The sequence below is a fragment of the Mus musculus genome, chromosome 10 (assembly GCF_000001635.26).
Source record: "Mus musculus strain C57BL/6J chromosome 10, GRCm38.p6 C57BL/6J".
NCBI classification, from domain to species: Eukaryota; Metazoa; Chordata; class Mammalia; order Rodentia; family Muridae; genus Mus; species Mus musculus.
The window spans coordinates 26,276,324-26,289,729 of record NC_000076.6 but is presented as its reverse complement, the minus strand read 5'-3'; the positions used below and the strand labels follow the sequence as shown (position 1 = coordinate 26,289,729).

The window sequence follows — 13,406 nt, the reverse complement described above, 5'->3', positions numbered from 1 at the left end:
CCGCTTTGGGTACGGGCAGGGGAATAGAACTATCCCCACACCAGTTTCCTCCTAAGTCCTCCAGATGAGGCAAGTGAGCCTCAGCCCTGTATGAGTATCCTATGTGAGCATCAGGAGGAAGCCAGTGGTCAGGGATGTGAATGGGCCATGTACTGATAGGAGCTATTGCACCATCTTTGTACCCATTCACCTGTGCCAGGCGCTACATAGTCTACAAGTGATGCGATTTTGAATATGTGTGTATTCCTCTGTATGTTTTAATAAAACTCAGGTCTGGAACTTTGATTTGCATGGAATCATCTGATTATTTAAAATGGGACTTTTGAGTCCGGAAATACAAAGTGCACTTCAGGGATCCTTCCCCTCGACACACACTCAGCAGGTGGTTTCTGTGTTGGGTTTGGAAATGTTTACTTGTAAGCAACCCCTGGAAGGGAGCATGAGGTATCCTCTTCATGTAGTCTGAGTCTCATCAAGTCTGTCTGCAGCTGCACGTCCGTTCGCCTAAATCAGACGCTCTCTCTATTAAGGAATCTTTGAGTGTTTTAAACCCCATTCTGCCGAAGCCTGCTTAGATAGAATCGTAGAAGCACAATGAAGCATCTTTAAAATGCCTGGCAATTGTTTCTATTCCTTGTAAGGCAAGTGGCCACTGCTAAATTTAATTTAATGAAACAATTCAGTCCGTGCAGCTCATTATAGGCTCTTACAATGGCTTCTCAGTTGTAGGCCTTGTGCTTCTATCCTGAGAATTAGAGTGCTTGGTAGAAGAATCCCTGCCATCAATCTGGTTTATGTTTTTCACATAAATTGCCAGTCGTACCAAAACCTCATCTATACCCTATTAAACAGATAGGGAACCAGGAAAACAAAAAGCCTGATGGTGTGTGTGTATCTGTGTGCGTTTTGAATGTTCACACCAAGCAGTGTAGCGCTAATTAAAGCCATACTTTAAATGTTTACAAAATGCTAATGAGCAGTCTTGGGGAGGTATGGCTTTCTGGTCCTGGGGCCTGGTGTGGACTAGAGAGTTATCTCTCTGAGCAGCATTTCCAAGCTCCCGGAGCCTCTCTCCTCTGGTTAGAAGTCTTCTGGGTACAAATTAGGAGCTGTGGAAGTTTTCAAGTGTCCCAGCTGTTGGGAGCTGAGTCTGAACTGTGTAGCTGTTGTGTGCACCAGAGAGAAACTCAGTTTGAGTTGAAACACTTACAGTCCTGATGCCAACCCACTGTGACACCAAGGCGACCACGGAAAGTGTGAGAAAAAGATGAGTGTTATTGGTAGTGTCCGTGAAGTTGTCGGAACAAAATTGTAACAGATCTCATTTTACCTCTTGAACATCACTAATTCATACTCAAGAGACTTTCCCATTAGGAGCAGAGGATCGGCGATGTCTGTTGTCTTTTCTACAGCAAGCCAGTGCTGAGGACTCAAGAGTCCCCATGAGAGTGCATCTTCCTGAGTAGAACTTTCGTCTCATGGGGAAATTGACTAATTAAGTGTCAATGTGTTCATTTGTCTAGTGATTTTTTTCTTGGGTATCTTGATACTACACCTTTGATACTCGGTACACTTGCTATTTATTATGTTCCCTCGCCCACCCATGTTCTACATGTTAAATTATAATTTTAGAGGACTGTTGGTCAGACTGCTTCAGTTTTAGTCATTAGAAAATTCATAAGCCACGTTTATCTCCTCTCAGTCTTGTTTATGGAGCCATGGTTCATTAAAACTATTGCTAAGCTATTACCAATGAAGCTTAGCCCTAAACATTCTGTGTTCCAAGGTGGACCCAGAGACAAGGACGTAACCTGGTGTTTCAGTCACCACCTGTCTGGAATCCCTTTGAAGGGAAACCGTCTTTGTTCTGCTGCTTGACAAATATCTACATCGGTAGAAGATGTGTTGAGGCTAAAGGCAATAACCTGAGGTTCTTAATCTTTGCTTTTTATCTATGAATGATTTTAACCCAGAAAATTTAAAAAGTCCTAGTGGGTTTTAACTTTTTACCATTCAACCCAGTTTTTATAAGTGATTAACCCAGACATATTTCTATTTACGTCTCACATCCTGTCTTCCTGTACTGGATTTAGAGAAGTGGCTAAAAATAACAATTCCCTGAATGGAGGCAAAATAACTTACTGTTTAATATTTTTCAATGCCATTCTCAGTAGACTGGGGCTGGCTTAGACATACCTGCAGTCCTCTGGAGGAAATAAGCTGCTTGCCCTCAGTTGCCACCTGTCTTCCTGGGCACGTGAGCTCCCCATGTTTGTCTCCCTAATATTTACCACAGGCGTGATTCCAGGGAAGATAGTAAGACACCGAAAATGGGCCACATAATTATAGGGAAAGAGGTGTCTGACTCAGGAAAATCTGCTTCCCCAGCAAAGCAGCTTCTACTGTCTTAATTAAAGCTGAGCGGGCTCTCTTGAGGAAGCGTTTGCTGAGGCTGTATTTAGCTTAAGCTAAAGAAATCTTATAATAAACTACTTCTTGAAAATTCTAACACCCCAAGAGAAACAACTGCCCGCTCAGGGTACTCTTTGAGCTTATTGTCCTAGGTGCTGAAGATGCCGGCTACCTTCACAGCCTTTACCTTTATTTTTTGTTTGTAAGCCGTTGCTAACCTGGACTCACTATGTAAGCAAGGCTGGTATTGAACTCAAAGATACCCCTGCCTCTGCCTCCCAACTAAAGCCTTGTGCCACCATCCCCTGTCTTGGTTTTAGTTCACACAGCTAGTCAAGACCTGGCTTATAACCCAAGCTGTCTAGCTGTCTGGCTATGGAAACCATTACTTCAAGGTCTGCTGTATAAGAAAGCATCTCTCCTAAAAATTGCCTAAGCAATTTTATCTTAACAGAGAAGGGGATGGTAGCTAGGGAAAGCTGTCACAGGTCAGCCTCCCGCTTGGTGTATGGCCCTGTGCTAGGCACGTTCTACATACATTTTATTCAGTCTTCAGGGTGTCACATTAGTATTGATTATCTCGATTCTGTCAGTGGTGCAACTGAGAATTTGGGAAGTTAAGTCACTTACTGCTAATTCCCATGCAAAACTAGTTAGATGAGAGCTGAAACCAGAACAAGGTCCGTTTCCCCGCCAAGGGCACACTTGGAACCACAGCGTGTGCTTTTTACTTTAGTCACACTGTTGGCCCACATGAGAATACAGGTCAAAAAGCTTTTGTGCTAAGCAACATCATAATAAAATATTTTCTGTTATATTTTTTAATCTGTCAAGAGTCCATCTTGTACTTGGCTACAGAAAATATATTTTCCCAGAATTTTCAAATTGTAGTATGGTCATATTCGTCTGTCCTAGGAGTACCACTACACAGGTAGACGTATTCCTGGGTCTTCTTTCTTTTCCACAGACTGTCTTTGCCAGTCCACAAGTCACAAGTGACCACTAGTCTCTGAGCTGGGTATTCCATTCTCCCTTCGTCTGTCCACTCTGTGGCACAGATCAGGCAGGAAGAGTGTCCTGCTGAGAATTCTGTAACGAGGATTTCATCTCTGTATACAGGAAGAAACTTAACAGAGGTCCAGAAATTGGGATAGAGGGATTCCTCACCTCTTAGAGGAGAGGAATACTGGTCCCCCAATTAAGAAAAGAAATTTTAATAAAATGTAAGGTAATTAGGAACGTGAAGGCAGAGACTTCCTTCCCAACGTTCTCAAGGAAGGCAGGTTGAGAATAAGCATGTGGCATGAAGCATACTCTTTACCATCCTGGAACAGGGGCATGCATTTGATTTTGGAGTACCCATGTGTAAGCATTAAAGAGTTTGGTTCTATTTATAGATTCTTGGTGTTTGGGGAGACCTGGTTCTGTCCTTGCCCCTGTAAATGTAGGCATGATGTTTTAGTGTATAAAATACCAGACCTAACCCCAGGAAGTGCTACAGACCATCTAAGCTGCCAGCTACTCCGCTGGTGTTTGGCTTGTAGCGTGTTCGGAAGGATGCTGCCCTACCCCTCCCTCATGTCTGTATGCGCTCTCTCTTGGGTTCTGTTGACCTCAGTTGCCTCATCTCATCACCGGTTCTGTTTGTCCATCGGCTTGACTGCTTTCGTTCTAGCAGACTGAGGCTCCATCCACTCCCACTGCAGCTAAGGAATCCGCATGTGAACCCAGGAGAGCCTGTCACATAGTTACTTGTAAGGCTTCTGTGATTCTCACTTGATGAACAGTCACGGGTTATACTTGGGAATTGGAAAGCTGGTCATTTTGCTTTTCTTTCGGGGTACAATTTGGCAGATTTGGGTATAAAGGAACTTTTTAGCTCGAAAATACTGTTTTTCTTTTCTACCTTTGCTCTTTTTAGAAAGATGTTTTTGTTGCATTTTAAGACATAAATAATTGACATTGTATTGAACATAGACTACAAAGGAGTTTTTCATATGTTTAAGTAGCCTTTTTGTTGTTTTTGTTTGTTTGGTTGTTTTTGGTGTTTCAAGTCAGGGTTTCTCTGTGTAGCCCTGGTTGTTCTGGAACATACTCTGTAGACCAGGCTGGCCTCAGAGCTCTACTGCCTCTGCCTCCTAAGTCCCAGGACCAAAGGTATTTTTACTTTAAAACAACTTTAACTTTTTTTTTTTACTTTGAAGAGTATTTATGCTTTATTAAAACAATAAGAAGGTGACTTTGGTTGTCAGGTACTTCTGCTCATGAAACCATACAAACTCAGAAAAGTCCAATCAGTTTTTAAATCTAACTTCCCTTCCTAGCTCCTACAAGAGCTAGAAGTTGTGAATTTATTTCTTTGATTCTAATTTTAATTATTTCACGATAGTGTGTGATTTTTTTTTCTCTAACACTATTAATATAGACATCAAGTTACTCTTTTTTTCACTAGTCACAATATTGGGATAGATTTTGTAGACACAAAGAACTATTTCTGGCTTAGTTCAAACAAGTTAGAAATTTGAGTCCATTTAGCATGTAGCAAGTTGACTTTGACATGTCATTGGAAGTATGACTTCATTGGCCTAGTTTTATGGGTCTTTTACTTTGCTTTTGCTTATTTTTATGGTACCAGGGATTGTAGTACCAAGTATCTGGCTGAGCTGTACTTTTGGTGGTTTGGTTTGCTTTAGTTTGGTGGTTTGGTTTTTTTGATTTTCTTTTTTTTTATGGGGGTGGCGTGGGGTCCTCACTATGCAGGTCCAAGCTAGCTTTGAGCATACTCTACAATGTAAATCTCCTGTCCTGGCCTCCTGAGTAGCTAGGATTACAAGTGTGTGTAATGGTGCTTGGTTGCTCCACTGTTTCTGTGGAGGACATTTTCCATCAGTACCTCGGGCCCTTTGTCAACCATCAGCTCACCCTCTCATGGGTAGTAAGAGCCTCTAGCTGGCAACCTGGCACAGTACTAGATTGAACAGGTTCAGGACGTTCTGAAGGAACGTGGGTTCCTCAAAGTCTTCATTCGGAGTTCTCTGAATGTCTTGGGAAAATATTTGCACCACATAAAAACTGATTCCTCCTCATTTTCAAACAGGTGCTAGTCTTCAGTTACAAGAATGTCAGAGTAGAAACTAAGCCAGGAGCTCAGGTTCAAGTGAGATTTCATTTGTATTCTTGAAAATGATCTTTGTAGAATGTTGTGAACATTTATTGCATGCTTCTTCTGACCGTTTCGTTGTGTTACTATAGCAGACTTTCAACTGGAGTTGTGCCTTTGCGAGATCTAAGAATTTGTTTTGTGTTTGACTAATCTGTTTAATTGTATTTGCCTTGTTCTTGGACCTTATTAGTAAGGCTCTACATTGTGCAACCAGATATCACACTACAACACTGTAGACTATGCTTTATGGTGACCGTCGGAAAGGGATACATTACACTAAACGATTTTAGATCCCATAAATTTCTATTCTCAAAAGTGTATGTACTACATACCCAGCTCCTTACTTTAAAAGAACCAAATTTTGTCCTTAACTTCAGGGTCGGAGTTTCAAATTAAACTTTCTAATAAATTGTTTCCATTTAGAGTATTTAAGGCCTGTTTATTTAAGAATTAATTCACTCCTGCTCAGAAAGAGGTGAATTCACTGCAGTGGAAATGACCTCACCAGGAAAAGCTGCCCAGTGTTGGAATCCATGCCAGTGGGCCAGTCTCAGCTCCAACCCCAGATGCTTCTTTTAAAAGATCTTTTCTTTATTTACATTTTAAATATCATCCCCTTTCCTGGTCTCCCTCTGAAAACGCCCTGCCCTTACCCCCTCCCCCTGCTCACCAACCCGCCCACTCCCGCTTCCTGGCCCTGGCGTTCCCCTACACTAGAGCATAGAGATTTCACAGGACCAATGGCCTATCCTCCCATTGATGACTGACTAGGCCATCCTGTGCTACATACACAGCTGGAGCCAGGAGTCCCTCCTTGTGTACTCTTTGGTTGGTGGTTTAGTCCCTGGGAGCTCTGGGACTGCTGGTTAGTTCATATTTCAACCCCAGATCTTAGTGCTGAGGAATGTAGAGTGATTTAATTAAATACATGATACAGACTTGAGACATTTTGTTTTTTGTTTTGTTTTTTGTTTTCTGAATCTTACCAATGAGTACAAATGTTATTCTTCCTGAAGGTGTAGTCCAAGCTGTGGTTGGAATGTGTAGTAGCCATGTCTTCCTGAGTGGTTCATCTTCATAGAATTCTCACCATTAAAAAACCTACCTAAGTGAACATGAAGAAAGTGGGTTCTTAAGTCTGCTGTTGGTGTCAGTTGCTTTAGCCTTTACTTTAAGAAAAACAGTTGCGCCGTCAGAATGGCCGAGTGGTCTAAGAAAAACAGTTGCTGAGATGCTGTTCTGAAATGCTTTAAAATTCTTCTGTCATAAAATACTGACATAGCTGTTTTTCTCAGGGAAAAGCATGCCAATAACTTCAAAGAAGATTCTGAAAAGAAAAAAGAAAATGAAGTAAAGACATCAGCCGAAGCCAAAGGTAGCCATTACATTACCATGACATTGTTGCTTACTGCCATAAATATTCGAGAACCATAAATTGCTCTGTAGCCCAGGGATGTAGTTCCAAGACAGTGGAGTATCTAGAATCCATAGGACAATGGGTTTGACTCTCCCATACCACAGAATAAGCAAAAGTAAATAGAAACAACTGGAACACAATAATCACATTTTACTGGAGATAAACTTGGTTTGTTTTTCCCTTCCTGGAAACCAAGAGAAGGGTGTTGCTCAGGATGCAGACACTGAGGAACTTGCAATAACAGATTTACCTGTAGCCTGTGCTTATAGTTTCTATCACACACTGGTTCAATAGCAGATGTAAGGTTTGCAAAGAGGTTCTCTTTGATTCTTGCCACACTGCTAGCTACACTTGCTTCAAGTGTATTTTGAAATCTAAACAGACTATGGTGTTGCTGTAAAAGAAGCACAAAATGAAAAGGAAAATCACATGAACAAGTGTCTGCTTGGAGTTAGCTGTCACAGCATTAGGAAGGTTAAGTCGCACTGTGCTAGTAGAATCAGAGTGGTATATGTTTACAGTATCATCTTCAAAGACTCCAGCAGCCATCCCTAATGCTGGAACTTCATGTTAGCTACCTGACAGAGTGACTGTTGGTTTTCCTATGAAGCACGCAGAGCCCTAGCAATGAACTGTGAGGCACATTATTCCCCATTTGAAAGTAGATGGAACTGTATTGATGGAGTGAGATGCCAGTGTTAACGTATCCAAGCAAGCAGAAGGTGGACTAGGACACACACCTGTAAAAGACTTACATATGGCAAGCAATCAGAACACAAATTATAGAGCAATCTATCCTGTTGCTCTAGTATAGAGCAAAACCTTGCCATTTGTCTAAGCCACCCTTGTGTATATATTTAGTTCAAGTGCTTGCTAAACTCTTGGGGATATCTGGGATTAAGTTTTTAGGTTATCTACCTTCTTCCACTTTTCCCTTAAGTATTGGAGGTTAAACTGGTGTTTTTGCACTTTCTAAGCAAACACTCTGCTACAGAGCTTTGTCAAGCCCCACATCCTAATTGCTAAGCAAAACAGTTTTAAATAATTTAAAAGGAATAAAAATTAATGTGGTGGCTTATGTTTGTTCTTTGCCTTAAGTAATTTAAAAAGAAGGATAATAAATGTGGTGGCCTAAGTTTGATTTTGATTTTCTATAGAGATACAGCAGAAGTAAGATAACCCAAAATTCAGTGAAATCTGGAAAAAGTATTATAGAGGCTGTGATTGTGCAGCCATCTTCTTGTAAATGACAAATGTCATCTTTCTTTAAATTTCCATCGTGCATACACTCCACATTTTTCTTAGCCCCTCCTCTGTTGCGGGACACCTAAGTTTGTTCCATAGGTAAGCTCTTGTGAACAGTGTTTCAGTAAACACCAATGTGGAAGTGTCTCTAATGCGTCACCTGGTGTCCTCTGAGTAATAGCCAGTGTGGGGCCATCTTTAAGAAAACTCCATACTAAGTCCATAGGATTAGCCTGATTCTCACCACAGGGTCCAAGAGCTTCTTTTTGTCCACACTGTGCCTGGATTTGTTTTATTTGTTTTGTTTTGTTTTGTTTTGTTTTGTTTCTTAATAACTGGCATTCTGCACAGAGTGAGATGAAATCTCCATGCATTTTTGACCTGCATCTTTCTCATGCCTTGTGAGGTTCGGCATTTTTCATGTCCGTGTCCGTTTGGTACTTTATTTCTTCCTTTGTGAATTGTCTGCTCTTTTCCTTTGCACATTTATTAGCTGGATTTTTGTTTTCTTATGGCCTGGGGTTTGTTTTTTGTTTTTTTTTTGTTTGTTTGTTTGCTTGTTTGCTGTTATTATTATTTGTTGTTGATATTTGTATAATGTAGATATTTTCTGTCAGTCTATGGGTTGTCTATTTTTTTCAGTTAACTGCTAAAAAACTAAACAGCTGATGACTATATAATGACAATATGAGAATTAACTTCTATTAAACCAAGGCTGGGACAAGTCAGAAGTAGCAACTGCCTGTAAACAGAGTTGCAATACTGCAGATTGGCACCGTTACATCATCTAATGTATAGATGGAACACAACAGAATTTTTCAAGAGTGAGGTTCTGTTCTGAGTCACAATTATCTTGAGCATTAAAGATAATGCACCATTGAGCAACACGTAATAGCTGTCAGTAGTGTGTGTACATTGAACATATCATTTATTTATCATGGCAAACATCAATAGACTACCATTACTCGATGAGTGTGACATTGTCCACCTCCCTGGTCTCATTATTCAGTGGGATGCATGACACTTGGGGCCGTTCAACTGCCTTTCAGACACAGATTTTCTCTTTTTCCATTTACCAGTTGTTCGGGAAGAGCCTACCCCTAGTGTACAGCAGAGTCAGCCACCTCAGCAGGTGCAGCAAGTGCAGCATGCTCAACCTCCTCAGCAGGCACAGAAGGCTCCGCAGGCCCAGCAGGCCCAGCAAGCCCAGCAGGCCCAGCAGGCTCCACAGGCCCCACAGACTCCACAGCCCCAGCAGGCGCCACAGGTCCAGCAGGCCCAGCAGGCTCCACAGGCTCAGCAGGCCCAGCAGCCCCAGCAGGCCCAGCAGCCTCAGCAGGCCCCACCCGTCCAACAGCCTCAGCAGGTTCAACAGGCTCAGCCCACCCAGCAGCAAGCCCAGACCCAGCAGCAGGCCCAGCGACGCTCAGCAGTATTTCTCTCCTTTAAGCCTCCCATTCCGTGTCTGCCCTTGCGCTGGGAGCAGCAGAGCAAGCTTCTTCCGACTGTCGCTGGTATCCCAGCTAGTAGAGTTTCCAAATGGAGCACAGACGAGGTATGCTTGTTTTTGCTGCTTGGTTTCATTGCCATATTTTTGTCTGCAGGACCATCTGCAAGGATATTGGCATCTTGAGTGTGATAAAGGCTTAGATTGTAGGTAGTATTTCATCTTTCAGGGTTTTGTTTCTCCTATAAGAGAAATTTCATTTTGAGGGAATTGCATTAGGTGTATGGTTTAAATATTTTTGAACCTGCAATATTTGGATCCCAACTTTTTTTTTTCAACTTGGAATTTTGATATTATTTTTGACAGGTGTCAGAATTCATTCAGAGCTTGCCTGGGTGTGAAGAACATGGAAAGGTGTTTAAGGATGAAGTAAGTATCCTACTATATTACAATATGTTTCTTGATGGGACCAAAGCACAGAGATGTGTCAGTGGGGAAATGTGCTAAATTAACAGTCAGAAGGAGATAAGTTCCATCAAAGTAGACATATGGTGTGTAGTTGCATTACAAGCAGCATTAACCACTTAAGTTAAAACGTCTTACAGAAGCTCCAAAGGAAAATTTGTATGAGGTATTTCATGACCACACACAATCTCCCTAGACTCCCCACAAAATGTTACAGCATGTTCTTATACAGTTTGCAGCACTGAACAAATCAAAGGAAGACATTAGCAGTGTTTTGATAAGGTGGTAAAATTTTCTCATTACTTTAATTTCAGATACTATCTATCATCTTAACAATATCAACATGAATTCTATCTAATACTCAGAATAAAGAGTAGTGCTAAAGCCAGGAGCAGTCTTGTCTCTCTCCTGTGTCTCAGCAATACATGTAAGAGCAGGAATTTATCATTGTCTACCTCCCAGACTATCTTTTCTAAAAGTATTTATTTATTTCAAATTAGTATTCAAAATAAAAGGTTTCCTTATGGCCTTTTCATATATACTATTGGCTGATGCCTCTCCACACAGGGTCCCCCATCTCCCTGCTCACCCCCAAACCGGAATGTCCCATTCTACCCCCAGTATTGCTCATTTGGCTTTCATGTCACAGGAATTCTATGACCCTTTCTGACCTGCTTCTTTGATACTTCTTCAGATCACAAGCTAGGATTGTATATTTGAGAACATGCAGTATTCAACTTTCTGGGCTAGGTTACATTACTTAATTTTCAGACTCAATGGCTTTTCCTGAAATTTTTATAATTTTATCTTTTGCTGTGGCCAAATAAGAGTTCACTGTATGCATGTCCAGCTTTTAATTTCCCATTACTTTTTGATGGACATATAGACATTAGGAGTACTCAACAATATATATTTGCAAGTATCTCTGTTAGGATGTAGAGTCCTTTATGTACCCAGGAGGCTTGTAGCTGGGTCTTAGAGTGATTATATTTTTATCTCTGTCGTGAGAAACTTCCACACTGATTTTCAATATGGCAGCCACCAGTCTTCACTGTTGCCAGCTGTGGGTACTGGTTCCCACATCATCTCCAGTATTTTTTGTAATTTTTTCTCTCAATAAAAGAATGTAGGTGGAAGTTAAAGGACCACATGAGTGCATTCTACTTTCCATGTGGTCCCAGAAAAGAAACTTATGTTGTTAAGCTTTTCCAATGAGCCACTTCAACAACCCTTTCTTCTATATTTAGTGGAATGAGGAAGATTACAAAAACAAACAAACAAACAATCAAAAAAAAAACCACCGCTAAACCCAGCTACTTATATGCTTGTAATTAGTTAATTAGTTCTGGGGAATTCAGAATTGTAATAGCTTAGTGGGACCACCATGGTAAAGCATACCACATTATCATAAATCGTAGAAGTGTATTGCTTCACAGTTCTCAAAGCAAGACTAGAAACCAGCCTCTAAGTTCTATGCTAGCCTCTCCTATGACTTATAGATAATTTTTTTTCTGTTTTCCTCTGGGCTTGTTTCTGTTTCCAGTTTTAGCTCCTGGACCCGGAGCTCAGCTCACCTGTGTGACCTTAGCTTAGCCAATTACTACTTACAGTTGCAATGACACTATTTCTAAATAAGTTCCAATTCTGAGGAATTCAAGATAAGAATTTGCAAAAGAAGGGCTGGTAAGGTGCCTCAGTGGTTAACAGCACTGCTCTTCCTGAGGCTCCTGGGAAGGTTCCCAGCACCCACATGAAGGTGCACAACTGTCTGTAATGCCAGTCCCAGGGGACCAGACACCCTCTGCTGTCCTCCAGAGCCTCTGCACACATGTGGTGCACAGGCATACATCATCAGACAAAGCACCAATACACATAAGATAAAAATAAAGATTTTATAAGAATTTTCAGCCTGGCATGGTAGTGCATACTTTTAATCCCAGCACTTTAGAGGCAGAGGCAAGTGAATCTCTGTGAGTTCGAGACCAAGCTAGTCTACATAAAGAGTCCCAGGATAGCCAGGACTATGTAGAGAAACCCTGTCTCAAAAACAAACAAAACAAGACCAAAACAACACAAAGAATTTGAAGAAGACACAGTTTAGCCACCATTAACCAATCATGATGGTTAGAGCTTCTCGTTACTCTGAGGCAGAAAACAAGGCATGTGCCATGTCTTAATTCAAAATAGGGAAATTGAAGGAGAAGTTAATTAATGTGCTATAAGACCATGCAATTCCCTAAAGGCTGAAAGTCATTTTAAAAACAATGCCTGTTTTGTTTGTCACTTCACTAAACCAAATTTCATTTTCATCAAGTTGTGGCTTTGAGCTTCAAAGTGTCCTAGTCTGTAATGAAACTTTTCATCTAAGGAGGGGACCGGAAAGAAAAGCATTTGCATGATAACCACTGTCATTTAAAACTGGCCTCATGTTCCTCCAGTCATGCTCCTGGTTTCTCTTCTGTCTATGAAGGCTGATTATGGTCATGCCTTTCTTTCTCACTGCTTTCCTTCATGGTGGAGTGCTAAATTTGTTAGGTATTCATGTGTAACTAGTTCTTTGCCCAAATTATTTTGTGTCCAAAAACATTGTAATCTTCTGTAACTTAAATCAAACAAACAAAACAAACTATATATATATATATATATATATATATATATATATATATATATATGAATGACTCAGTACCTAATTGAGGAGAACACAAGAAGGTTTGGGGATAGGAAGGTGGTTTGGTTCATGAAGTGTTTGCAGAGTAAATATTATGACCTTTGGGTCCCCACAACTCCCATAGAAATTCAAGCGTGGCAGTGCATAACTGTAAAACCAGCACTGAGAAATAGGTGTGGGATCGCTGTAACTTTCTGGCTAGAGAGTTGAGCTGGAACGGCAAGCTCCAGGTTCAGTAAGATACACTGTCTCAGAGAATAAGGTGGAAAGCTAGAGAGGTTGACATGTGTAACTGAACTCTGGCCTCTCTCTCTCTCTCTCTCTCTCTCTCTCTCTCTCTCTCTCACACACACACACACACACACACACACACACACACACACAATTTTAAGTTATAAGAAAATGTGACCACTTTCCCTTCTTCTGTGGACTGCAGTTTCAGATAACTGAGCTTTACAATGCTGGATGTGTGGTTTTAGGTAAGAAAGACCCATGGATCGGGGATGTTGTGTTTAAGAGCTCCTGTGTATGCTGTGTTAGTATTGCTGTATAGAATTCAGCTGATAATACAGCATAAAGCTTGGAATAG

General features: G+C 41.1%; 1 protein-coding gene across 11 annotated transcripts in view; it reads left to right on the top strand.

Moving 5' to 3' along the window:
- The window catches only part of L3mbtl3 (L3MBTL3 histone methyl-lysine binding protein), a 101,576-nt gene that overhangs the window by 86,307 nt on the left and 1,863 nt on the right, over window positions 1-13,406 (top strand). For all 11 annotated transcript variants that reach the window (XM_030245082.1, XM_006512735.4, XM_006512732.4 and 8 more), the window contains 3 exons: window positions 6,871-6,950; window positions 9,317-9,792; window positions 10,051-10,113. In XM_030245082.1, the coding sequence (XP_030100942.1) occupies window positions 6,871-6,950; window positions 9,317-9,792; window positions 10,051-10,113 (619 nt within the window). The remainder of the gene's footprint in view (window positions 1-6,870; window positions 6,951-9,316; window positions 9,793-10,050; window positions 10,114-13,406) is intronic.